Source organism: Seriola aureovittata, chromosome 5 (assembly GCF_021018895.1).
Source record: "Seriola aureovittata isolate HTS-2021-v1 ecotype China chromosome 5, ASM2101889v1, whole genome shotgun sequence".
NCBI classification, from domain to species: domain Eukaryota; kingdom Metazoa; phylum Chordata; class Actinopteri; order Carangiformes; family Carangidae; genus Seriola; species Seriola aureovittata.
The window spans coordinates 30747356-30774701 of NC_079368.1; the positions used below are offsets into that span (position 1 = coordinate 30747356).

Below are 27346 nucleotides of genomic sequence, written 5' to 3' on the forward strand. Positions count from 1 at the left end.
TATTAGATAAGGTCCGACACACAGATCAGACATTAGACAAGTGTCACACACACACACACACACACACACACACACACACACAGATCAGACATTAGACAGGTCTCACACACACACACACACACACACACACACACACACACACACACAGATCAGACATTAGACACATCCCACGCATATCAGATAGTTCTTAAGTGTCTGAGGTGATGATCAGTAGAAGTCAGGTTAGATATTAGACGGGTCCCACATTGATCAGATATTGATCAGTAGAAGTCTGCCATGTATCAGTTTGAATGTGTAAGAGAATAATGAGGCCCAAAGATGTATATCCCGATATCACCCGGTTGGACGCCAACAGGAGCACAAGAGTCAGTGTAGGAGAATAACAAACAAACAATAACAAAAGATATGGTTGGCGGCCAAGACACTTTAACCGTTTGGGAAAAACACGGAAAATAGGAGATTGGGAAATAGGAATAAACATAATGTCAAGGCACATTGCCAATGAGAGCACAGTGACCTGGGAGGGCGACACTGTGTTCTGCCAGGAAGAAGTTGGGTAACAGATAGGCAAGAGTAGTACGACGAAGCCAAAATGATTGGAAAACAGGATGCACATACACACACATAGCCATCTGAGGTATAAAAGAAGGTCACGTTCTGTGTTTAGTGGTTGTTTTCTCCGTCTATGGCTGCGAGTAGGGCCGCTGTGAATAAAGAGACTCCCCGCTCTGACACTTGTGTCTCGACTGTCTGATTCCTTTTTCGATCCAACACTTCTCGCCACAACAAATGTTTTTCAGATTCACTGACCTGAGATCTTTAAAATCAAAGTGTGTAAAAATGTTGTATTGGAAGGAAAAGGTAATTTGCTTCGTTAGAGTGGACAATCCTTCCTGTCGGCTGAACCTTTAAAGATTGAAGAAAAACTGATTGTCACAGCAGTGATGTCACTGTGTCCTACAGGGTGTGTCTGTACACTGTGACATCACTGTGGGTGTAGTCAGGACAGTAAAAAAAAGAAAGGATAGCTTAAAAAGTTTGAACGTTAAACAGTTTAAAAATTTAAAAATGTTAAACTGAAGTTTAATGAGTGAAGACTGTAAATATAAACTGTAGATGCACAGGTGTAGCCCCGCCCCCTGTAAACCTGCCGATATTTACCCTGCCCGTCAGATTTAACCAGACTGTATTAGCTCCGCCCGCTGCTCCCCTGCCCCGACCCAGGCTTGTTGATCCATGATCATGTTATTGATTGATTGTGTGAAATGTGAAATTTTTATTTTATAGTGAGATATTGATCAGTTATTTCTTGTTTTTTTTTTTTATTTATTGAGATGTGAGATGGCTGATCACGCTCTTTTCAACTTCCTGTATGTTAAACTTTCAAAATAAAGTACCTTCTGAATCAAACAGTCAGCTGTCTTCATTCAGCACTGCAGCAGTTACCTCCTGTCAGCTACTCAGGTGTAAACAGGTGTCATTGATCATATTTAACATGAACTCTGTTCAAATGCTGAATGAACATCAGATTAAAAACTTTTGTCATCAGCATCAGAGACCATATCAAAGTCCGGTCTGAACCTGAACCTGGACTCATCTTTAAATGTCTGACTGAAAGAATGTCAGGGTTTGCGAGGTAAGTAGGACCCAAATGCAGTCAACTCTTGGGAGACGGTGCAGGCAGGTTTATTTAATCAAAAATCAAGACGTGAACGTGACATGAACAGACATGAAGGCAAAAGGACGTGAACAAACCCAGAACTAAACAGACGAACCGACACAGACAAAGGGGAGCACAAGGACTATATACACAAGGGAGGCAAGGGTGATTGAACACAGGTGAAACACATTAGGGCGGGGCAGACAATCACCACACAGAAACAGGACCATGACAAGAAGCAACACACAGACACACAAGGAAACCAATACAAAATAAAACAGGAAGTGCAAAAAGTCCAAAATAAAACTAACAAAAAGTGTCCGCCATGGCAAAACATGACAGAACCCCCCCCTTAAGGGTCGAATCCCAGACGACCCTCAACCAAAACACAACTCGGGAGGGAGGAGGGATCCAGGGGCCAGCATCTTCTGATGCTCAGTGGAAAACAGGGCAACTCAGGGGGTCGAGGCGGAGGCCTTATGGACAGGCTTGGCAGTTCAGTGGGGCAACCCGGAGGTCGGGCAAACGGACGGAGCTGTTCTGGAGGCCGCCGGCGAAGACGGGGTCTCTCCGGAGGTCTCTCCGGAGGATGGCGTCGCCCCTCTGGAGGGCGAGCAGGAGGACGGCGACGAAGACGTGGTCTCTCCGGAGGTCGAGCTGGAGGATGGCGTCGCCCCTCTGGAGGGCGACCAGGAGCCGACCTGGTGCCAAGGGCAGTAGTCAGCTGGACCACCGTCAGGACACGAGGAACAGAGATCGGCCAGACCACAGGAAGCGGCACAAAGTCAGGGACCACCGGAGGCGGCAAAGAGTCAGGGGCCACCTGAGGCGGCACAAAGTCAGGGACCACCGGAGGCGGCAAAGAGTCAGGGGCCACCGGAGGCGGCACAGAGTCAGGGGCCATCGGAGGCGGCACAGAGTCAGGGACCACCGGAGGCGGCACAGAGTCAGGGGCCATCGGAGGCGGCACAGAGTCAGGGACCACCGGAGACGGCACGGAGGCAGAGACCACCGGAGGCGGCGCCCCGGCGGGAGTCAATGACACCAAGTGCCACGTGGGCTGCGTCAGGGCAAGAATCAATGGGGGTGGCGCCCTGGCAGGAACCACGAGTGGGGGTGACGTCATGGCTGGAGCCAGGAGAGGTGGTGACGTCACATCAGGAACCAGGAGAGGCGGTGACGTCACAACAGGAACCAGGGGAGGCGGTGACATCACATCAGGAACCAGGAGAGGTGGTGACGTCACCCCAGTAGCTGTCATCGACGCCGCTGGAGAACACGGAGCAGTGGCCGCCGACACCACAGGAAAGACATGAACAGTCATCGACGCCGCTGGAGAACACGGAGCAGCGACCGTTGACACCACAGGAAAGACAGGAGTAGTTGTCGACGCCGCCGGGGAACATGGAGCAGCGGCCGCCGACACCACAGGGGGGACAGGAACAGCCGTCGACGCCGACGGGGAACACGAAGCAGCCGCCGCCGACACCACAGGAGCAACAGGAATCGGCCGGATCGCCAACAGGAAACGAGGAGCAGGGATCGGCCGGACCACTGACCGGGAACCAGAGTCAGGAGTCAGCTGGACCGCCGACAGGACAGGAGGGACAGGAATCGGCCGGACTGCCGATAGGGAACGAGGAGTAGGGATCGGCCGGACCACTGACCAGGAACCAGAGTCAGGAGTCAGCTGGACTGGCGACAGGACAGGAGGAGCAGGGGAGACTTTGTCCAGCCCACCCAATTCAGGAGCCAGGGAGGAATCGACCAGGACCCCCGACGCTGAGACAGCTGGTGCGCCAGCCGGGATGGTCGACCCAGGAAGTGGGGCAGGAGCCGACGAAACACCAACTGGAACCCCCGACGCTGGAACAGCTGATGCGTCAGCCAGGGTAGTTGGTGAGGGCTCCTTTCCACAGGGGAGTAGAGGTTCTGGACACCGGGGTAGCTGGGGCTTGGGCTGGAAGCTGGAGACCTTGGACTTTGGCCTGGGCCGGAAGCAAGAAACCTGGGGCTTAGGCCGAGGCCGAGCCTCCCCATGGCGACGGGAGCCATGATTACCTCGCCTACTGTGGCCTCCACGAGATCCCCTGAAGATTGCCAGGCGAGTTCCCCAGAAAGGGGACATTTCAGGGTCCTCCAGGTCAGAGTCCTCCAGGTCAGAGTCCGAGAAGGGGTCAGGCAGCGTGAACAGAGATCTGATGACCGACGAGGGCGCTTGCTGACAGGATGGATGCACACGCAGAAAGGCCATGAGGCTGGCGTAGATTGCTGGGTCCATTTCTGGTCGGTTCGTTCTGTCAAGGATTTGCGAGGTCTCAACTCTTGGGAGACGGTGCAGGCAGGTTTATTTAACCAAAAATCAAGACGTGAACGTGACATGAACAGACATGAACAAACCCTGAACTAAACAGACGAACCAACACAGACAAAGGGGAGCACAAAGACTATATAGACACAGGAGGCAAGGTGATTGCACATAGGTGAAACACATCAGGGCGGGGCAGACAATCACTACACAAACACAGGACCAAGACAGGAAGCAAAAACACTGACACACATGGAAACCAATTACAAAATAAAACAGGATGTGCAAAAGTCCAAAACACAACAAAAATTGTCTGCCATAGCAAACCATGACAATGTATTTTTTAGAAAGAAAGAAATCAGATGTTTGATTGATGAACACTTTGTGTGTGAAACATCAGCAGGTGAGATTTTACATTTAATAACGAGTCACATTGTTGTTTAAAACCTGATCAGTTTATATGTTTGATGAGTTGAACTCTCCTAAACATCAGATGTGACTAAATAAATAAATGTACCTGATCATAAGGTGATGAGTTTGATGACCAGTTAGTGAGTCCAACCACTGCTGATTGGGCCATGATGATGAAACCCAGGTTATTTTCTGTAGCTTCAGTTATAGATTTCCCTAAATGCCACTTATTCAGATAATCGGTAAACCCTGTAAATTATTGATGTTCCCTGAATGCATCACAGGCAGGTCACCTAGAGTGCTGCCTGCAGAGAAGTATCCAGTCTCCCCTCATGCAGGGTACGCGACGCAGACGTGGTTGTCTTTGTTGGAAAGAGTGAAATAATTCAGATAAGTTAAAACTGAAGGGGTGCATCGCCAGAGAGAGAGAGAACTACTGCAGCTGCAGGTCGCTGTGGAGAGAGGAGCGTGTGAGAAACTCTGGCGGGTGTTTTCTTCTAATTACCGGAGTATCCTGGTGAGTTAGCGTCAATGGTTTGCTCCAAAATAATTTACTGGTGTGTTGTTTTACCTTGGAATACATGTAGAGCTTAAAACCAGTCAGGATATGTTTGTGTGATGTGGAAAAAATAACTTAGTTGATGCTGCTAAGTTTTTTAGCCGCTCATTGCTCTCGGCTGCATTGCGGCCTAGTGCTAAGCTAACTGTCACTAGCTGCTGTTGTAGCCGGAGATAACACATAGGACAGTTGTGTTTAATTGGAATGTGTTTAAACTGATTTGTGTATTACAAAATATAAATTGACTGGATATGTGAGTTTATTTGAAAAGTGTGTATATAAAAGAGATAATTTAGTTCATATGTTTATTATAGTTAAAGTTTAATTCTGTGTTTATGCAAATGTAATTCTGGTAACTTTAAAACAATGGATAGTGAAAACCAGAACATACAGACTGTGTTTTAACTGTTCTACACACTTGTGTGGAGGCTGGTTTTTATTGAGGGACGAATCAACCTGTGACATTGTGGAGCTGCTTTCTGGTCCAGATCACCATCACCGTTGTGGATGCCTTCATCTTGTCAGGACGCTGACAAGTGCAGGTTGTGCCGGTCCAAGGGACGGTACGGACCAAATCAAAGGAGCTCAAACTGAGGAGAATTATTCTGTTTTCTTTGGTACTTTTTCCACTGAGATCTCAGGTCATTTTTTTGTTCTTGAAGCCAAGAGAGACTGAAAATTAAAGGGAAAAACTAAAAGTGAATTGAACTGATAACTGAAACATAAGGGTATTTTGGTCCACTGGTGGATACATTTAATTTGTGTATGAAGCACTGAGAATTGAATATTCTTTTATTTTCTAACCACTACAAATTTTGGTGAACTGTTCATTTGTGTGTATCCTATCTTTATGGTATTTTGAGTTAAAGATTTGGGTCAAACAATCTTGTTCTTTTGAAGAGGTACTTTAATATATACGAAAAAGGTATTTGAGAAGTGATATGCCATGATATATTTTCATAATTACATTCTCCATCTTTTTCTACTGAGTCAGTGGTTGTGTGTGTTGTGTGGGTTGGAGGTTTTATGCCTCTCCTCGTAGAGTCTGTTACTGCCAATCTCCTTACCGAACCTAATGAATAGTGAGGACAGAGTCTTCAGGGCACAGCTGGACACATGGACCTGCACCGGAACCTGAACCTAAACCTGGTTCTGATCCTAAAACCAGGTCTTAAACCATAAACAGCCCTTTGAAGTTGTGAGTGGCCAAACAAAATGTCCTCACAACAATAGAGAGACATGCACACACACACAAACACACACAGAGAGGAGGAGGAGTCAGTGACTGCTCAAAACACAACACAGCTGTTACCTTGGAGACACCCCCCCCCCCCCCAATATCTCCATGATAACAGCTGTGTTGTGTTTTGAGCAGTCAGTCATGGAAGATCAAAGAGTTCAGACCTGCAACGTTTACAGGACGGATCCAGACCTACCACACAGGTTCAACAACCCTGACTGTTTCCATGGTTACAGGTACACTATTACGACTTTATACTGTTAGTTAAACTTGTAAGTTATCTGTTAACTGATACAGCAGAACGCAGTACTGTTAGTAATTAAATACTACTGCTAACTGATACAAGCTAGTACTTGCAATGATTAATGTAGTAAATCTGCACTGCTGCTACTACTACTGTTACTACTAACTACTACGACTGTTACTACTAACTACTACTACTACTCACTACTACTACTGTAAACTGATACAAGCTAATACTTCTACAATGATTAATGTAGTAAATCTGCACTGCTGCTACTACTACTGTTACTAACTACTATTACTGTTACTACTAACTACTACTACTGTTACTACTAATGTTACTACTAACTACTACTACTGCTAACTGATACAAGCTAATACTTCTACAATGATTAATGTAGTAAATCTGCACTGCTGCTACTATTACTGTTACTACTAACTACTACTACTGTTACTACTACTGTTACTACTACTGTTACTACTACTGTTACTACTAATGTTACTACTAACTAATACTACTGTTACTACTAATGTTACTACTAACTACTGCTAACTGATACAAGCTAATACTTCTACAATGATTAATGTAATGTAAATCTGTGCTGCTGTTGTGTTACAGTTAGTATTGATTAAGCTGGTACTAATTTTACTAGTACTGGTATTACTGTCAATACTACTACCACTACTACTGCAACTACTACTGTTACTACGACTGTTACTACTGTGACTATAAAACTTGTTTTATCTGTTTGTGTTTCAGTCAGAAAACGAATCATCCTTTATATCGAACATCGAACCAAATGTATGGCAGCAAGAGGCCTACCGTTCATGACATACAGGTGAGAGAGAGACAGGTAGAGACAGACAGACAGGTAGAGAGAGAGAGAGACAGCTAGAGAGAGAGACAAACAGGTAGAGAGAAAGAGAGAGAGACAGACAGACAGGTAGAGAGAGAGAGACGGGTAGAGAGAGAGACAAACAGGTAGAGAGAAAGAGAGACAAACAGACAGACAGGTAGAGAGAGAAAGAGACAGGTAGAGACAGAGACAAACAGGTAGAGAGAGAGAGACGGGTTTGAGACTCAGGTCTGATAATATTTAATTAGACTTCACCATTTTATCCTGTGCAGTTGCCATGACAACAGTGTGTCAGACTCAGTTTAAAGGGACAGTTTCTCAGTTCTGTGTGTGTGATGTCAGCGGTGTTGTTTGTGTTTCAGACTCAGTTTAAAGTGACCTCCCGTCGGTTTTCGGAGGCCATGCTTCAGAGTGGGATGTACCGCGATCACGGCTTCAACACATCTGTGGAGAAGACCAGAGTGATGGTTTCCACAGCCACGCAGGAGAACAGATCCAGCCTCCATCATTTGTATCACTATGGCAACCGAAGCAATGACCAAGATGGAAATAAGTAAAGAAAGCTGACATCCAAATGAGAGAGAAAATAAAAGTAAGAAAATCTTAAGTGATGGTTGAGAGTGAGAGTGTCTTTAACAGAAAGTTTAAACAACATTAACATGTCTTTATAGTTACACTGGAACACTGTACAGCCTGCTGTGGAAATACTTTCATTACTTATCGCCATAGTAACCCATCATTACCATAGTTAAATAACAACATGCTCCTGAACGCCTCGTTTCTTCTTCCCTCACTGAAATCTTGATTCATGTCCAATAGACTGTGTGTTTGTGTTTGTGTGTGTGTGTGTGTGTGTGTGTGTGTGTGTGTGTGTTAAACCCTACTGAGGACCATCTGACACACACGCACACTGTTGCCTGCAGATTGAGATTTTGTTTCCATGACGACCAAATGAGGAAAATGATGATTAATTTAAAGTATTTTTCTCCTTGTCTGTTTTTTCTTTGTCTCATTCATACTGAAACACCTTCATTTCTGTGACCTCACCTTTCACCTGATCGTCCGTAAAATCTGATTGGTTGAATCTAAATTTCCTGAATAGAATCTGATCAAACTGCTGCTGCAGGACACACACGATCTGAGTCAGACAAACGTGGATATAATATGTAATATGTATTAATAATAATAATAATAATAATAATAATAATAATAATAATACAATGGTTTGTGTTTCACTCCTGCTGAAATTAATTATTTAAGTGTGAACGTCTCCTGTGAAGCAGCAAGATTCATTTCACGCTTCTTTATTTTAGACCAGTTCTCACTCTGCTTCATCCCACATCTTCATCATCGTCATCTACATCTCACTGACACATTACTGTTGATAATACCAATGATAATAGTTCTGACATGATATCATGAACAAAACCTCATCCTGAAAATAAATACAAACACACAGAGTGGTCAGAGGTCAGATGAAGGATGACCTGATGAAGTCATGATGACATCACTCAGAGGGTCAGTCTTTGCCATCTATCCACCTCCTCTGGTTTCAGTTACCCTCCATTCTAACCTCAGCTCCACCTTCTGTTTCCTCATCACATCAGAGAGACTCTGTGACATCACTGACCTCATCACTGACCTCACTCTGCTCGCACTGACCTGCATCACACATGGTTGACACCATCTGATCTCAGAGCAGCAGTGACCTGCTGACCTCCAGGACTGTAAGTCCTCCTCCACCCCCACCATACAAACAAACCTCTCAGCTGCTGAAAAGATGGCAACCATCAGCCAAACTTCTCAAAGACAACCAGTTACTCTCCACCTCGCTCACATGCGATCTCTGCAGCCCCAGGTCAGCACCTCACCCCCTCCTCTCTTATTCTCTAACATGGGCCCACATGTCTAACAGGTAGTCGACCTACCACATGTTCATCTCCTCTCACTGATAACGACGTGTCAAACCTCTGACTGGGAGTCGACCTACGATGTGAGATGGATCGCATTTCCACAAAACTCCTCCAAGTTACATCTTCCACGTGATCCGTGACAACTGTCCACGTTACTTTGTAACTTCCATTCTTATCTAGGTGTAAAAAAGTTTACTCTCCCAGATCAACCTCCTTTATCCAGGTCAGTCTGTTGGAAACAGCTCTGTTGTCTGTGACTGAAGCTGCAGCTCAGTCCTCGGTCCTGGTCTTGCTGGACTCTCAGTGAATCTTTCTGCTGTCTGTTGTTTCTGACAAGGGCACGTCACTAAAGTCCTTTCTTGGTTTGAGTCCTCTCTCTCTGTCTCTCCTTTAGTATAATGACATTATCCCATCCCCTCCCCACTGGAGTCCCCCAAGGATCAGTACTGGGACCCCTCCTCTTCATAATACACACCATTTCCTTAGGTCCAGTTATCCACTAGCATGTCCTGCCAAATCACTACTATGCAGACAACACCCAGCTATACTTGTGGTTTCCGTCAGACGACTGTCTCTGTGACATATCCACATGATGAAGGAACGCCAGCTTCACCTAAACCTCTCTAACCCAGACCACAGCTTTACCACAACATTAGATGTGAGATATTAACAAGTTTTTAATTTCATGCAACACACAGACAATGTCATGTTTAAATTAATCCGACACCACGATTCACTGCAATAAAACATTGTTTATTTAAATGTGTCATCAATAAACACTGTTCATAAAATAAAAAAATCTCTTAGAGCTATACAAAGGCAACTGGACATGCTTGAGGTTGACGACGTTTCCATGATGATACCATGACCTGGATGACAGACATGAAATACTATTAGTTTAAATTTTTGATAAAATAAAGATGTTTTATTGTTTCTATCAGTGTTGAGCCGACATTTTACTGCCTGAGGCCAAATGGCTTCCTACACACACACACACACACACACACACATACACACACACACACACACACACACACGCTCTCTCTCTCTCAGCATCATGGACAGCTCCGCCTTCTGCTGCTCAGATCTGTTCACCAGCCAGGCTGTGACATCATCATCATCACACACACACACACACACACACACACACACACACACACACACACACACACACACACACACACACACACACATACACACATACACACACGCACCCTGTGAGCTGGAGGATCTTGTTTCCACTCGGCTGATTTTTGGTGTCGAATCAGAGAAGAACGAGAGAGAGGAAGGAGGAGAAGGAGAGAAAGAGAGAGAGATAAACAACAGATGAACAGATAACCAGGTTAACAACCAAATTAATAAACAGATAAACCAGCAGGTTAATTAGCAGGTTAACAGATAACCAGGAGGCAGTGGATATTTGTTGTTTGAGGAGAAACAGATGGAGTCTGAAGAAAATCTGCTCAATGCTTTTCTGCTGCTGCTGCTCCTCGGATCACAATTTACCCTGGTAAACATCTATTATTTACCCTGCTTCTATTCTGTTCTATTCTATTCATATACTGCTTATGTTCTATTCTATTCTATTCATATACTGCTTATGTTCTATTCTATTCTATTCATATACTGCTTATATTCTATTCTATTCATATTCTGCTCTTATTCTTTACTATTCTACTCTGTTCTATTCATACACGGTTTCTATTCTGTTCTATTCATATACTGTTTCTATTCCATTCATACTATACCTTGGTGAAATTACACTGTTTCTCTTGTGTTCTCTCCTCTTCGTACTTCATACACAGTGGATGATTTTAATCGCTGATGTCTGACTCTACAGACATCAGTGTTAAAGAAGAACTGTTGTAGCTCCTGGGTTAGATCCCTAAACCCCCCCAGGGTTCACACCACACCACAACACAGAGACTGCTAGTTAAAGTTTTAAACATCGACCTGAGATGTGATGCATCAAAAATGTAGGTTTTGTATTATTGGGTCATTGCTGCATTCGACACGATCGACTATAAGACACTGCTCCAGACTGGGAGAGTGGGCGGGACTCTGGCTGAATTGGTTCAATTCATATTTACAAGACAGGGACTACTATGTGTCAGGTGGTAAAAATCATGTGGAGTACCTCATGGCTCCATCCTCAGGCCTCTTCTATTCAACATCTACAGGCTCCCCCTAATATTATATCTTCTCTTACCATAATTATGCAGATGACACACAACTCTATGTAACAGTGTCACCAAATGACTACAGTCCCTTACATTCACTGAACAAGTGCATTGGACAAATCATTGAATGGATGTGACAGAATCTTCTACAGCAGAACATGGACAAGAAATAAGAGTAAAGATGAAAAGTCAGCGCTCGCCTTGAATCCATGAAACTAAAACCTACAAATCAAAACTGTCTGTCTGTTTGACTGACTAAGTGATGACTGACTGACTGACTGAGTGTTGTTACTTGATGATAGTAAGTCTGTGCTGCTGTAATCCTACTTCCTGTGTGACAGGTGGGTCCTTCAGCCCCTGAGGAGGGCTGGCAGGTGTATAGTTCAGCTCAGGATACTGAAGGTCGATGTGTTTGTACGGTGGTTGCTCCTCAGCAGACGGTCTGTTCCAGAGATGCTCGAACCAAACAGCTCAGACAGCTGCTGGAAAAGGTACCAAAATACTATAGCTGATAGTACTACTACAGTACTAATGACAGCAGTAGTACTGACAGTATTACTTGTATTATTATCACAATACTATTGCTGGTACCTCTGACTGTGGTAACAGCAGATTAACTGAAGGTACAATGGAAGCACAGTGGCAGTAGTACTGTAGTACTGATAACTGCAGTATGTCTTCCAGGTGCAGAACATGAGTCAGTCCATCGAGGTCCTGGACCAGCGGACTCAGAGAGATCTTCAGTTTGTGGAGAAAATGGAAGTTCAGCTGAAAAGTCTGGAAAACAAATTCAAACAGGTGGAGGACGGACATGAGACCAACATCGCCAGACAGTACAAGGTACGGTCCTCTTTGTGAGAGTAACCAATCAGCAGCTCAGCCTGAACATGACATCATCTCTTAAGCTACCGCTCAACATCTCTATATAAACTCTGGTTATCTCATGTATCTCATGTAATGATGCTGAAAGTGTCAGCACATTGGAATCCATCCACTCCTCTGTGACCGTGTCTCTGTCTCAGTCTATCAAGGCAAAGATGGAGGAGCTGCGTCCTCTGATACCAGTCCTGGAGACCTACAAGGCCGATGCTCTGCTGGTCCGACAGTTTAAGGAGGAGGCAGCAAATGTGACGGAGCTGCTGGGATCGCTGCAGGAACAACTGGGAGGACTGGATTACCAGGACCTGCACAGCCGAGTGATGAGCCTGGAGGACCGACTGAGGGCCTGCATGCAGAGGCTGGGTGAGGCAACACGGATATTTAGTGAACACTGAACCCAGCTGTGATGTCAGAGTGAACATAAAACATCACAAACAGGAAATGTGTAGGGCTCAAGGAGACGATGAAGAAGATGAGGAAGAGACATGTTATTAGCAGGTCTGGGTCAGAAGACTTCCCAGAAGGAAGTATATACTGTAAGTATAATAAAACAGTGTTTTTGTTTTCTGTGTTTGTGTTTCAGCCTGTGGGAAACTGACAGGAATCTCTGAACCAATCACCATCAAGACGTCTGGGTCCAGGTTTGGATCGTGGATGACTGACCCACTGGCCCCAGCTGGAGACAACAGAGTGAGTCTCAACAACAACAACAATAGCAACATGACAATACAATAATAAAACGTAATGTGACATCGCAACATATTAACAACAACAGCAGAACAGGCACTTTTATCTGAGTTTAGAGACAATGTTTGATGAGGATGGATAACTCTAATGAAATACACTATCCAGATGCATTGTGGGAAATGTGGGATCCCTTGTATGTTTGAATGTTCTGGTTTTAATTTGTCTCTCAGGACAATAACTTCTTTATGGAGGAGACACACTTGGGTCACAGCTGTTTGATGATATGGGGTTATGGTTAGGCTTATTAACTAGGGTACTCAAGTAAGTGTACTGTAAACTGCCCACGTCTGACTGAGACTAGAGTACAACAACATTTATGAATTAACAATATAGTCAAATAAAATTTCTATATTTTGTTGAACAAAGTTATGAATCCCATTAACAGCAAACAGAAAAAGTTAGTCTTTACACATGTTTTGATTATTTTTACATCATTTATTTGGTTTCTTCCCCTAGGTGTGGTATATGGATGGTTACCATAACAACCGCTTTGTTAGAGAGTATCAGTCGATGTATGACTTCATGACGACAGATAACTTCACCTCTCACCGCCTGCCTCACCCCTGGTCCGGTACTGGTCAGGTCGTTTATAATGGATCCATTTACTTCAACAAGTTCCAGAGTCACACCATCATCAAGTTTGACTTCAGCACATCACTCATCAGCCGCTCCCGGCAGCTCGACTTCGCTGGCTACAACAACATGTACCATTATTCCTGGGGGGGGCACTCAGATATCGACCTGATGGTTGATGAGGGGGGGCTCTGGGCTGTGTACGCCACTAATCAGAATGCTGGAAATATCGTCCTTAGTCAGTTAAACCCAAACACTCTGCAGATCATCCGCAGCTGGACCACAAACCATCCGAAACGCAGCGCTGGCGAGGCATTCATGATCTGTGGAACGCTTTATGTTACTAATGGATACTCAGGTGGAACCAAAGTGTACTATGCTTACTCCACTAACTCCTCCACGTATGAGTACATCGACATTCCTCTCACTAATAAATACAGCCACCTGTCCATGCTCGACTACAATCCCCGAGACAGAGCGCTATATGCCTGGAACAATGGCCACCAGGTCCTTTATAATGTTACACTCTATCACATTATACAGTAAAACTGAGTTATAAACACTGTAAAACATGATAACTTTACACTTTACCATGACTAAATATACCCCTGACTTGTACTGAGTCTGTGTAGCAGATATCTGTCAGGTTGATTTCTGCTCCTCCATTAGCCTGTCATCACAAAGACTGACAGCTATTTTAGCACCATCACAAGAAAGTCTACCTTCAACAAATTGAAGTCTGTCTGTATGTAACTAGCTAACAGTTCAAAGCTGCGTTCAGTCACTCTGGTTATTACTCAACACACAGCTCCAGTGCTAACTGCCACTAAACCACATTTGTTCACCTGTTCAATAAACATACAACATGTTAACATGTAACACGACAGAAATCAAACAGACTTGGAGTTATTTGACCCTGTGTGTCCAGTCTTTGTGATGAGCTGGACTAAACACATCCTGGACATGTCCCAAAGTATTGGACTGTTAACTTCTTTACATGAATATAATGTTACACTCTGACCACTTGTTGTTTTTAGGATAATTACTCAAGTTTGATACAAATGCACTAGAAATGTAAAAAAAAAACATGCTGATACAATCACAAAGAAAAAACACTTTGTGTTTCACAGTAAAATCTTTTAAATATTAGATGCTTGACACTGAAGAATGCTACACATTTTTATGATTAGACTTGTTTTTTGTGACATTTTCTCACTTTGTGAAATCAGAGCCTCAGTTATTCTGAAGTAATAATAATAATCATTATGTTTTTCTTATTATGTATTATATAGCAATACAAAATCTCTATTACAGTCTCTCTGTCCAATAATTCCCTCAGTTTTTAAATGAGTTATTGCAGGATGAGCAGGGCTAACACACTATATTTCTCTCCATCTTTTAATGTGCAGTTTCAACAGTTTCTGGAGTCATGATAGTTACATTTTTATGCCTCCTTCACACAAACAAGCCTCTGAAATTTTCCATCTTCAGCTCAGGAGCCTCCATAACCACCATTGTCTGGCAGTAGGTCAGTGAGGGTCCACTGGTAAGGGTTGAGGATACAGGGCTACAGCTGTTTTGTCAAACAGGTTGAATCCAGTTTGAAATCAGTGTGATACATCAGGTGGATGTGAATGAGTTCAGACTGTGCAGGTTCTTTTTTAAAAGAAATTCAGCTCAGTGAGGATTTCAGTGTTTGTTGTCCTTTTGTACAAGTATTTGAAAACCTCTTCACTATACTAGTCTGTTTAAAGGGAATCTGCTTGAGTGCTAGAGTTACTGAGAGTATTTGAGAGAATTTTAAGAATTAATTGAATAATTTTATTCAATTTTATTAATTCCTGCTTTTCTGTGTTTTGTTTTTCAAAATGTTTACTGTGATGTCTTTGTTCCTAGACATCCAGATTTTGGACTCTAGTTTCAGACTGGAGTGAATAAAACCTACAGAAAGAAAACTGCAGGAGTTTTGTTATTCAACAGACTGCATGTAAGATGAAGAAAAAGGATTACTCAGTCTTTGTAACCAGTAGCCTTAATAGCTAACATGGATGCATCACCCAATCACTATGTTTACTGTGTATTTCTTTTTTTTTGACAAAGTAGAGCCTGCTCTCGATAAATAAACTTTACAGCCTGTTGCTTCTGTCTGTTTATTTGAGATGAGCACAATGTTGGTGTGAAATACAGCCAGGGCCATGAAGTAAAAGCTATCCTAACAACTCTTCCTGCCTCGTCCCTCCACGGGGTTAGGAAATGGAAACTATCTCAATGACCCCCCCGTGCTTCATCCGACGACTGGGCCGTTGAGATGGGGATCAAAGGCAGGGCCCTGGCTGGCGCTCGTCAATCTGCAGCTCTACATCTACATCATTGATCTGCCAGATCATTCTCAAGATAAGTTTAAGGTAAGTCGCCTTTAATAGTGCATTAACTTGCTTTGAATGGATTTTAATCTGGTTTTGAGGATGTATTTTTCAATTAAGATTACTCTTGTGTTATTCAAACTTTTTTGTTTTTTTGTTTACCGTCAAAGTTTAGCTTTCTATTTTTCAGCTTCTCTTTCCAGAGGTTGAGGTCGAGGTTAAGTTTGTCTATACAGGACTTTAATCAGTTTCCTCATTTGGAGTCAATCTAATTTAATTTATTGTTTTATTGAATAAATTTATCGCTCAGGGCTTTGAATCCTTGATTAAAAGTGGTTAATTTTCAAATATCTGATCCAGTGTTGTTATTTAGATTTCTGTGTTTCAGCTTCTCTTTCCAGAGGTCGAGATTGGGGTTCAGTTTTGTCTATATCAGAATTTAATCGGGTTCTTCATTTGGAGTTAATTTAATTTGAAGGGTTGGGGTTGGGTGAATGAAATTATATTTTTTATTTTTCCAAGTTGGATTCTGGTGTACTGGCCTGGGGGTGTACCGAACGTCGTGGATATATATATATATATTTTTTTATTATTATTATTATTATTTTAAAGGTCAAGGTCGAGGTCAAGTTTTGTTTCCAAGTTATTAGACTTTATTCAGATTTTTCACTTGAAGTTCCTTTGAGGGATTTTTTAAATTGTTTTATTGAATAAGTTTCCTGTTGAGGGCTTTGAAGTTTGATTGAAGTCATCCTTTTTATTATTTTTTTTGTTTTTTTAAATAATATATATTGTTTATTTTCCATATATTAGTTTGGAATTTTGGAAATTTCTGTACCAGTATTGTTTTTTTAGGATTCTTTAGTTTAAGTTTCTTTTACCATGTCCCCCGGCAGCATATGAGAGACCGCCCATGGCGGCCCTTCGGAAGGGAGCGACTCAGAAGGCTGGGGCTGACATATGTTACTCAGCGTGACGAGCCGAGTCCGTAGACACAAAACTTGTGGACTTTGGACAAACTTTTCCGTTGCGACATTCACGCTAGTCTTAATGGTGTGGCACCTCAGCATATGAGAGACGACCCTTCGGAAGGGAGCGACTCAGAAGGCTGGGGCTGACATATGTTACTCAGCGTGACGAGCCGAGTCCGTAGACACCCAATTTGTGGACTTTTGACAAAATTTTTCGTCGCAGCAAGCGGGCCTCGGAGACGTTTAACGAGGCATCCCTTCCGACGGGAGCGACTTAGAAGCCTGGGGCTGACATATGTTACTCAGCGTGACGAGCCGAGTCCGTAGACACAAAACTTGTGGACTTTGGACAAACTTTTCCGTTGCGACATTCACGCTAGTCTTAATGGTGTGGCACCTCAGCATATGAGAGATGACCCTTCGGAAGGGAGCGACTCAGAAGGCTGGGGCTGACATATGTTACTCAGCGTGACGAGCCGAGTCCGTAGACACCCAATTTGTGGACTTTTGACAAAATTTTTCATCGCAGCAAGCGGGCCTCGGAGACGTTTAACGAGGCATCCATTCCGACGGGAGCGACTTAGAAGCCTGGGGCTGACATATGTTACTCAGCGTGACGAGCCGAGTCCATAGATACCAAATTTGTGGACTTTCGAGAAAATTTTTCGGAAATTATTAAAACACAGAATTTAACCGTGTCCCCCGGCAGCATATGAGAGACCGCCCATGGCGGCCCTTCGGAGGGGAGCGACTCAGAAGGCTGGGGCTGACATATGTTACTCAGCGTGACGAGCCGAGTCTCAATACCTCTGGTCCTGTAGGATCCACCTTAGTCCACAGTCCACAGTCTCGTAGGGAAAAAAAAAGAAAACAAAACTTTGTTTACAGTTGTTGGAGTCCTGTAAAATTAAGATAATACTGTTTATTGATTCGCTGTATGTTTATTATTGATTTTTCCATGCTTTCCGGAACTTCCGCTGTGTTTTCTTGTGTATTGTCGCTGAGAGAATCGAGTAGCATGGAGCTAGCAGTATTAGCTTGACACGATGCTGTTTTCTTCTGTAGAGACTGATGTTCCCATGAGAGAGGAGAAAAGCGTTACTTACCATTGCCCTTTCTGTCATACATGCAGGTATGTGTGAGAATGTTAAAAGACAGCAGATGTGTGTCGTTATGTTGGTTAAAAATGATTTTGTGTTTTTTCATGCCAGCTACTGGTATGTTGAATATAAAAAACTTAAAAAGTCAATAGCTAAAAGATGTATAGCATGTATTTTATTTTGAGGTTCGATATTTTGAATTGTGGTTAAATTTGCATTTCATACACATTCACTCTTTTATTCATATATACATTTCATATATTGCACATTCACTTTTTATTTTATTCACAGACATTACAGTATAAAAATCCACGATATGATCACCCTAAAAGTATTGTATTTTATTTTATTTTATTTGTATCACAGCTCCATCTTATTTGTGATGTGGGTGAAAATGAGGATTCGAACAAGAGAGACTGATGTGCCCATGAGAGGAGAAAAGCGTTACTTACCATTGCCCTTTCTGTCATACATGCAGACAATAAACTGGCTGTTACCACGACCAGCAGCTTCAAGTGATTATTTACCGAGAAGGCACACCAAAGACCGGTTACATATAGAATGTTTGAAATGTAAGTTGTAGACTTTAAGACAATGTCTTTCATGTGACCATTGTGACCACTGTCAGCCTCCTTCACACAAAGTTACACACTACATGACATCCATATCATTACTATTGCAGTCAAAGAACTGCTGCGTAATCCACATTTATAGACTATTAGCTTTAGGAAATGTTTATCATGTTGTATGATCAGTTAACCACTTGTATTATGATTCATTTCAGGTTTGAAGGATGTAACATGAAATCCACACATATTCTTCATATCTGTCATTATTAGTGCCATTAGGTGTATATGTATCATGTTTATCTTTTTGAAGATATTTGACAGCTTAGAGTCATATGGTCAACACCAGTCTCCTCTAAAGTTAACCAGCCAAATTGAAGAGCCTTAGAGCTTATTTGGCATCAACCCGCAAGAGGCGCCGGCAGATAACACATCTGCCCACAACCGCCTGCAGAGAAGCCTACCAGAGTACCATACCTACCATAGTGTCTCCCACCATCGCCAACTTATCACACAGCAACATTATTATTTTCATCTTTATGATTATTACACGTCACATTTACTCTGTAGGTAGTAGTTTAGTTGATAAACCTCTTTATTTACACCCAGTTGTTGTCCTGTTGTGCTCTTTTGACATAGAGACTGGAGATCCATTGAATTGAGAAGTCATGGCTTCTGATATGATATTGCTAACATTAATCAATGAAGTAATCCATTGTTGTCCTGCGAGAGGACTGGTGCCCAATTTAAATGAGAAATCTCTGAATTATGGCGTTAACGCTACAAAAACTCCAAGTATTTTAAGGAATAAAAATTCACAGTACAGTAAGACAAAAAAAGTCATAGTATAGTAAGGCATAAAAAGTAATGAAAAAGTCATTGTACAATAAGGCATGAAAGCTATTTAAAAAGTCGTAGTATATTAAAGCATAAAATGTCATAAAAAAGTCAGCATTCTATTAATAAAGAGTCAAAGGGCATAAAAAGGCATTTCTATGCCATTTTATGCCTTAGTATACTATTACTTAAGTTGACTTACTATGCTGGGACTTTTTTTTGACTCTTTATGCCTTACTATACTATGACTCTTAAATATCTTCCATACCTTATTGTCATGCTAGACTTTCCAGCGTTTATCTCCGGACTGACTTCCTGTTTTCGACTCTGCTCAGCCCTGACCATCCTGCCTCGTCTCTGCCCCAGTAAACACCTGAGCCTTCTGTCCCCGACCACGAGTTCTGCCAGTGCGTTTCCTGTTCCCCGTCTGCCCATCCCTGTGGCTGTTTGGCATTCTCCAGCTCCCTCGATGACATCTCCAGCCTGCTCTCGAACGCTCGTCACCAACAGCCCCAGCCTTCAGGTCCACGAACTTTCCCGTGTGTGTGAGCTCAGTCACCTCGCTCCACTCACCGGACCCCCAGCTCTCCAGCCCCGGACCCCTTCCTTCCTCAACTACTAATCCCCACCTGTGTGTGTTCTCTCTGCTGGTTTATCAATAAAGGTCATTACAAACTATCAATCTGTTTGGTTGTGCTGCAATTGGGTTCTGTCACACCCCGTTACATTACTATACTATGAATTGCTTGAAATTTCTTTCATGCCTTATTGTACAATTACTTTTTTATGACTTTTTATGCCTCACTATACAATGAGTGTTTATGCCTTACTATGCTATGACTTTTTAAATATCTTTCGTGCCTTATTGTACAATGACTTTTTGTGACTTTCTATACCTTCTTAAACTATTAATTAAGTTGACTTATTATGCTGTCAATTTTTTATGACTTTTTATGCCTTAAAAGTCATAAAAAAGTCATAGTATAGTAAGGCATTAAAAGTCATAAAAAAGTCATACTATAGTAAGACATGAAAAGTCATAGTATAGTAAGGCATGAAAAGACACAGTATAGGAAGGCATAAAAAGTCATAGTATAGTAAAGAATAAAAAGTCATAAAAAAGTCATAGTTAAGTAAGGGATAAAAAGTCAAAAATGAAACAGTATAGTAAGGCTTAAAACGTCATAAAAAAAGTCATAGTAAAGTAAAGAATAAAAAGTCATAAAAACGACATAGTACAGTAACGAGGCCATCTATGTAAAAATAAAGAAACCATCCCTCAACAGGGTAGGAGGTCTCAGACACCACCTATCTCCAATTTACAATGCTGCCCTTTCATCCCTTCCCAGGAGACTCAACAATCTAGCCTCCAAGAATAACAACTGTTCACAAGTGGATGGAAAGGTCAGCAGAGCGTCTTTGACATGGGCGACTGCAGCTCACCCCCCCCCCCCCTTCTCACCAAAAGTCAACTTTGTTTTCTTTTAAAAATGGTCATAATAAGGCAAAAAACCTCATAGTATACTAAGGCATAAAAACATGAAAAAATGTCACGTGATTTTAAGGAATGAAAATATAAAAAAACATCATAGTATTGTAAGGCATGAAACGTCATGGTATACTAAGGCATAAAAACATGAAAAAATTTCCACTATTTTAGGGCATAAAAATATGAAAAAACGTCACAGTATAGTAAGGCATAAAACGTTGTAGTATACTAAGCTATAAAAATGGCAAAAGACGTCATTTCATAATAAGGGATAAAACGTCATAGTATACTAAGGCATAAAAACATCAAAAAATGTCACATTATTTTAAGGCATGAAAATATTAAAAAACCTCATAGTATTGTAAGACATGAAACGTCATAATATACTAAGGCATAAAAATGTCAAAAGATGTCATGTCATAATAAGGCATAAAACGTCATAGTATACTAAGGCATAAAACGTCATAGTATACTAAGGCATAAAAACATGAAAAAATTTCACACTATTTTTAAGAGTGAAAATATGACAAAACGTCATAGTATAGAATGGCATAAAACGTCATAGTATAGTAAGGCATGAAAATTAAAAAAAAACTTCATATTATATTAAGGCATAAAAATGTTGAAAAACGTCATCGTATACTAAGGCATAAAACGTCATAGTATACTAAGGCATAAAAACATGAAAAAATTTCACACTATTTTAGAGCATAAAAATATGAAAAAACATCATAGTATGGTAAGGCATACAACGGCATAGTATACTAAGGCATATAAATTGCTAAAGACGCCATGTCATAATAAGGCATAAAACGTCAAAGTATACTAAGGCATAAAAACATGAAAAAATGTCACGTGATTTTAAGGCATGAAAATATAAAAAAACATCATAGTATTGTAAGGCATGAAACGTCATAGTATACTAAGGCATAAAAACATGAAAAAATTTCACACTATTTTAGAGCATAAAAATATGAAAAAACGCCATAGTATAGTAAGGCATAAAACGTCGTAGTATACTAAGCTATAAAAATGGCAAAAGACGTCAGGTCATAATAAGGCATAAAACGTCATAGAATACTAAGGCATAAAAACATCAAAAAATGTCACGTTATTTTAAGGCACGAAAATATAAAAAAACGTCATAGTATACTAAGGCATAAAATGTCATAGTATACTAAGGCATAAAAACATCACAAAATGTCAGACTATTTTAAGGCATAAAAACATCCAAAAATGCCATAGTATTGTAAGGCATGAAACATCATAGTATACTAAGGCATAAAAATGGCAAAAGATGTCATGTCATAATAAGGCATGAAACGTCATAGTATACTAAGGCATAAAAACATGAAAAAATGTCACACTATTTTAGAGCATAAAAATGGCAGAAAAGATGTCATGTCATAATAAGGCATGAAACGTCATAGTATACTAAGGCATAAAAACATGAAAAAATTTCACACTATTTTAGAGCATAAAAATATGAAAAAACATCAAGGTATGGTAAGGCATACAACGGCATAGTATACTAAGGCATAAAAACATGAAAAAATTTCACACTATTTTAGAGCATAAAAATATGAAAAAACGCCATAGTATAGTAAGGCATAAAACGTCGTAGTATACTAAGCTATAAAAATGGCAAAAGACGTCAGGTCATAATAAGGCATAAAACGTCATAGAATACTAAGGCATAAAAACATCAAAAAATGTCACGTTATTTTAAGGCACGAAAATATAAAAAAAGTCATAGTATACTAAGGCATAAAACGTCATAGTATACTAAGGCATAAAAATGGCAAAAGACGTCATGTCATAATAAGGCATAATACGTCATAGAATACTAAGGCATAAAAACGTGAAAAAAATGTCATACTATTTTAGAGCATAAAAACGTAAAAAAACGTCATAGTATAATATGGCATAAAATGTCATAGTATAGTAAGGCATGAAAATTTCAAAAAACTTCATATTATATTAAGGCATAAAAATGTTGAAAAACGTTGTAGTATACTAAGCTATAAAAATGGCAAGAGACATCATGTCATAGTAAGGGATAAAATGTCATAGTATACTAAGGCATAAAAACATCACAAAATGTCAGAGTATTTTAAGGCATAAAAACATCCAAAAATGCCATAGTATTGTAAGGCATGAAACATCATAGTATACTAAGGCATAAAAATGGCAAAAGATGTCATGTCATAATAAGGCATGAAACGTCATAGTATACTAAGGCATAAAAACATGAAAAAATGTCACACTATTTTAGAGCATAAAAATATGAAAAAACGTCACAGTATACTAAGGCATACAACGGCATAGTATACTAAGGCATAAAAACATGAAAAAATTTCACACTATTTTAGAGCATAAAAATATGAAAAAACATCAAGGTATGGTAAGGCATACAACGGCATAGTATACTAAGGCATAAAAATGGCAAAAGACGCCATGTCATAATAAGGCATAAAACGTCATAGTATACTAAGGCATAAAAACATGAAAAATGTCATGTGATTTTAAGGCATGAAAATATACAAAAACATCATAGTATTGTAAGGCATGAAACGTCATAGTATACTAAGGCATAAAAACATGAAAAAATTTCACACTATTTTAGAGCATAAAAACATGAAAAAATTTCACACTATTTTAGAGCATAAAAATATGAAAAAACATCAAGGTATGGTAAGGCATACAACGGCATAGTATACTAAGGCATAAAAACATGAAAAATGTCACGTGATTTTAAGGCATGAAAATATAAAAAAACATCATAGTATTGTAAGGCATGAAACGTCATAGTATACTAAGGCATAAAAACATGAAAAAATTTCACACTATTTTAGAGCATAAAAATATGAAAAAACGCCATAGTATAGTAAGGCATAAAACGTCATAGAATACTAAGGCATAATAAGGCAAAAGACGTCATGTCATAATACGGCATAATACGTCATAGAATACTAAGGCATAAAAACATCAAAAAATGTCACGTTATTTTAAGGCACGAAAATATAAAAAAACGTCATAGTATACTAAGGCATAAAACGTCATAGTATACTAAGGCATAAAAATGGCAAAAGACGTCATGTCATAATACGGCATAATACGTCATAGAATACTAAGGCATAAAAACATCAAAAAATGTCACGTTATTTTAAGGCACGAAAATATAAAAAAACGTCATAGTATACTAAGGCATAAAACGTCGTAGTATACTAAGCTATAAAAATGGCAAAAGACGTCAGGTCATAATAAGGCATAAAACGTCATAGAATACTAAGGCATAAAAACATGAAAAAATGTCACACTATTTTAGAGCATAAAAATATGAAAAAACGTCACAGTATACTAAGGCATAAAACGTCATAGTATACTAAGGCATAAAAACATGAAAAAATTTCACACTATTTTAGAGCATAAAAATATGAAAAAACATCATAGTATGGTAAGGCATACAACGGCATAGTATACTAAGGCATATAAATTGCTAAAGACGCCATGTCATAATAAGGCATAAAACGTCATAGTATACTAAGGCATAAAAACATGAAAAATGTCACGTGATTTTAAGGAATGAAAATATACAAAAACATCATAGTATTGTAAGGCATGAAACGTCATAGTATACTAAGGCATAAAAATGGCAAAAGATGTCATGTCATTACAAGACATAAAACGTCATATTATATTAAGGCATAAAAACATGAAAAAATTTCACACTATTTTATAGCATAAAAATATGAAAAAACATCATAGTATGGTAAGGCATACAACGGCATAGTATACTAAGGCATAAAAATGGCAAAAGACGCCATGTCATAATAAGGCATAAAACGTCATAGTATACAAAGGCATAAAAACATGAAAAAATGTCACGTGATTTTAAGGCATGAAAATATACATAAACATGATAGGTGAGTGACTCCAACGACTGTCGTTATAACACAATAGAGCACTAACAAAGTCGAAACCAATTTTCCACCAATGACAGTCATGCAAACGACTGTCGTTGACACTTGGAGCACAAAAGGGAACCAGTGACATCGTCATCCTTGTGAACGCCCACAAGAGGTTAAATACCTGGGTCTCCACACCACAAAGTAAGACCAGTCCTAGCCTGGTCAGATGCGTACACGAACTGATGAAGCCTCTTGGATGAGAGGTGAAACGTCTTCCCAGACAAATAACCTAGTCCAGTTGTTTTCGATTTAAAAAAACTCCTTTAGCATAGTACAGTAAGGTGTAAAAACTCATAGTACATTAAGGTATAAAAAGTCATAAAAAAGTCATAGTATAGTAAGGCATAAAAAGTCATAAAAAGGACATAGTACAGGAAGGTATAAAAAGTCATAAAAAACTACATATTATAGTAAAGCATAAAAAGTCATAGTATAGTCAGGCGTAAAACGTCAAAAATGACACAGTATAGGAAGGTATAAAAAGTCATAGTGTAGTAAAGAATAAAAAGTCATAAAAAGTCATAGTATAGTAAGGCATGAAAAGTCATAAAAAAGTCATATTATAGTAAGGCATAAAAAGTGATAAAAACAACATTGTATAGTAAGACGTAAAAAGTCATAGTATAGTAAGGCATGAAAAGTCATATCATAGCAAGACATAAAAAGTCATAAAAAAGTCATAGTATAGTAAGGCATAAAAAGTAATAAAAACGACATAGTATAGTAATGCATAAAAAGTCATAGTATAGTAAAGAATAAAAAGTCATAAAAACAACATAGTATAGCAAGGCATAAAAAGTCATAGTATAGTAAGACATAAAAAGTCATAAAAAAGTCATAGTTTAGTAAGGCATAAAAAGTCATAAAAACAACATAGTATAGCAAGGCATAAAAAGTCATAGTATAGTAAGACATAAAAAGTCATAAAAAAGTCATAGTTTAGTAAGGCATAAAAAGTCATGAAAAATTAATAGTATAGTAAGGCATGAAAAGACGGTATAGTAAGGCATAAAAAGTCATACCATAGTAAGGTATAAAAAGTCATAAAAAGTCATAGTATAGTAAGGCATAAACAGTCAAAAATGACAGTATAGTAAGGCATAAAAAGTAATAAAAACGACATAGTATAGTAAGACATATAAAGTCATAAAAAAGTCATAGTTTAGTAAGGCATAAAATGTCATAGTGTAGTAAAGAATAAAAAGTCATAAAAACAACATTGTATAGTAAGAAATGAAAAGACATAGTATAGTAAGGTGTAAAAAGTCATAGTAAAGTAATACATAAAAAGTCATTAAAAAGTCATATTTTAGTAAGGCATAAAATGTCAAAAAAACGACATAGTATAGCAAGGCATAAAAAGTCATAGTATAGTAAGGCATAAAAAGTCATAAAAAAGTCATAGTATAGTAAGGCTTAAAACGTCATAAAAAAATCATATTATACTAAGGCATTAAAAGTAAAAAAAAAGTACATAGTATAGTAAGGCATAAAAAGTCATAGTATAGTAAGGCTTAAAACGTCATAAAAAAATCATATTATACTAAGGCATTAAAAGTAAAAAAAAAGTACATAGTATAGTAAGGCACAAAAAGTCATAGTATAGTAAGGCATAAAATGTCATAAAAAAGTCATAGTATAGTAAGGCTTAAAACGTCATAAAAAGTCATATCATAGTAAGTCATAAAAAGTCATAAAAAATTCATAGTATAGTAAGGCATGAAAAGACAGTATAGCAAGGCATAAAAAGTCATAAAAACAACATAGTATAGCAAAGCATAAAAAGTCATAGTACAGTAAGGCATAAAATGTCATAAAAAAGTCATAGTATAGTAAGGCTTAAAACGTCATAAAAAGTCATATCATAGTAAGTCATAAAAAGTCATAAAAAATTCATAGTATAGTAAGGCATGAAAAGACAGTATAGCAAGGCATAAAAAGTCATAAAAACAACATAGTATAGCAAAGCATAAAAAGTCATATTACAGTAAGGCATAAAATGTCATAAAAAAGTCATAGTATAGTAAGGCTTAAAACGTCATAAAAAGTCATATCATAGTAAGGCATAAAAAGTCATAAAAACAACATAATATAGCAAGGCATAAAAAGTCATATTATAGTAAGACATAAAAAGTCATAAAAAAGTCATAGTTTAGTAAGGCATAAAAAGTCATGAAAAATTAATAGTATAGTAAGGCATGAAAATACAGTATAGCAAGGCATAAAAAGTCATAGTATAGTAAAGAATAAAAAGTCATAAAAATGACATAGTATAGTAAGGCATAAAAAGTTATAGCATAGTAAGGCATAAAAAATCATAAAAACGACATAGTACAGTAGGGCATAAAAAGTCACAAAAAAGTCAGAATATAGTAAGGCATGAAATGTCATAGTATAGTAAGGCATAAAAAGTCATAAAAAAGTCATAGTATAGTAAGGCATAAAAAGTCATAGCATATTAATGCATAAAAAGTCATAA

General features: G+C 39.4%; 3 protein-coding genes across 6 annotated transcripts in view; all 3 read left to right on the top strand.

Moving 5' to 3' along the window:
* The window catches only part of fnbp1a (formin binding protein 1a), a 20933-nt gene extending 19523 nt beyond the window's left edge, over nucleotides 1-1410 (top strand). For all 3 annotated transcript variants that reach the window (XM_056376581.1, XM_056376582.1, XM_056376583.1), the window contains one exon: nucleotides 1-1410. This exon is cut by the window's left edge and continues 179 nt beyond it. The gene's annotated coding sequence lies outside the window, so the exon portion shown is untranslated.
* Nucleotides 1411-6256: 4846 nt separating this feature from the next.
* Nucleotides 6257-8513, top strand: pierce1 (piercer of microtubule wall 1). 2 transcript variants are annotated; one of them, XM_056377097.1, is made up of 4 exons: nucleotides 6257-6414; nucleotides 7182-7260; nucleotides 7641-7870; nucleotides 8381-8513. In XM_056377097.1, exons 1-3 carry the CDS (start codon nucleotides 6284-6286, stop codon nucleotides 7833-7835), a joined length of 405 nt encoding a protein of 134 aa, XP_056233072.1. In that variant the 5' UTR covers nucleotides 6257-6283; the 3' UTR covers nucleotides 7836-7870; nucleotides 8381-8513. The 2 variants fall into 2 exon arrangements, with proteins under 2 accessions (XP_056233072.1, XP_056233071.1); XM_056377096.1 differs by lacking the exon at nucleotides 8381-8513 and having other exon boundaries at nucleotides 7641-7885.
* A 1883-nt stretch (nucleotides 8514-10396) lies between these two features.
* On the top strand, nucleotides 10397-15708 carry LOC130170013 (noelin-like). The gene is made up of 6 exons (XM_056377094.1): nucleotides 10397-10701; nucleotides 11713-11862; nucleotides 12056-12211; nucleotides 12394-12613; nucleotides 12834-12940; nucleotides 13454-15708. Exons 1-6 carry the CDS (start codon nucleotides 10633-10635, stop codon nucleotides 14114-14116), a joined length of 1365 nt encoding a protein of 454 aa, XP_056233069.1. The 5' UTR covers nucleotides 10397-10632; the 3' UTR covers nucleotides 14117-15708.
* The last annotated feature ends 11638 nt before the right edge of the window (nucleotides 15709-27346 follow it).

Coding starts and splice junctions, on each gene's coding strand:
- pierce1 (XM_056377097.1), top strand. CDS start 6,284: ATGATAACAGCTGTGTTGTGTTTTGAGCAGTCAGTCATGGAAGATCAA. Junction 6,415..7,181: donor GACTGTTTCCATGGTTACAG/GTACACTATTAC, acceptor TTTGTGTTTCAG/TCAGAAAACGAATCATCCTT. Junction 7,261..7,640: donor CTACCGTTCATGACATACAG/GTGAGAGAGAGA, acceptor TTTGTGTTTCAG/ACTCAGTTTAAAGTGACCTC.
- LOC130170013 (XM_056377094.1), top strand. CDS start 10,633: ATGGAGTCTGAAGAAAATCTGCTCAATGCTTTTCTGCTGCTGCTGCTC. Junction 10,702..11,712: donor TCGGATCACAATTTACCCTG/GTAAACATCTAT, acceptor CCTGTGTGACAG/GTGGGTCCTTCAGCCCCTGA. Junction 12,212..12,393: donor ACATCGCCAGACAGTACAAG/GTACGGTCCTCT, acceptor TCTCTGTCTCAG/TCTATCAAGGCAAAGATGGA.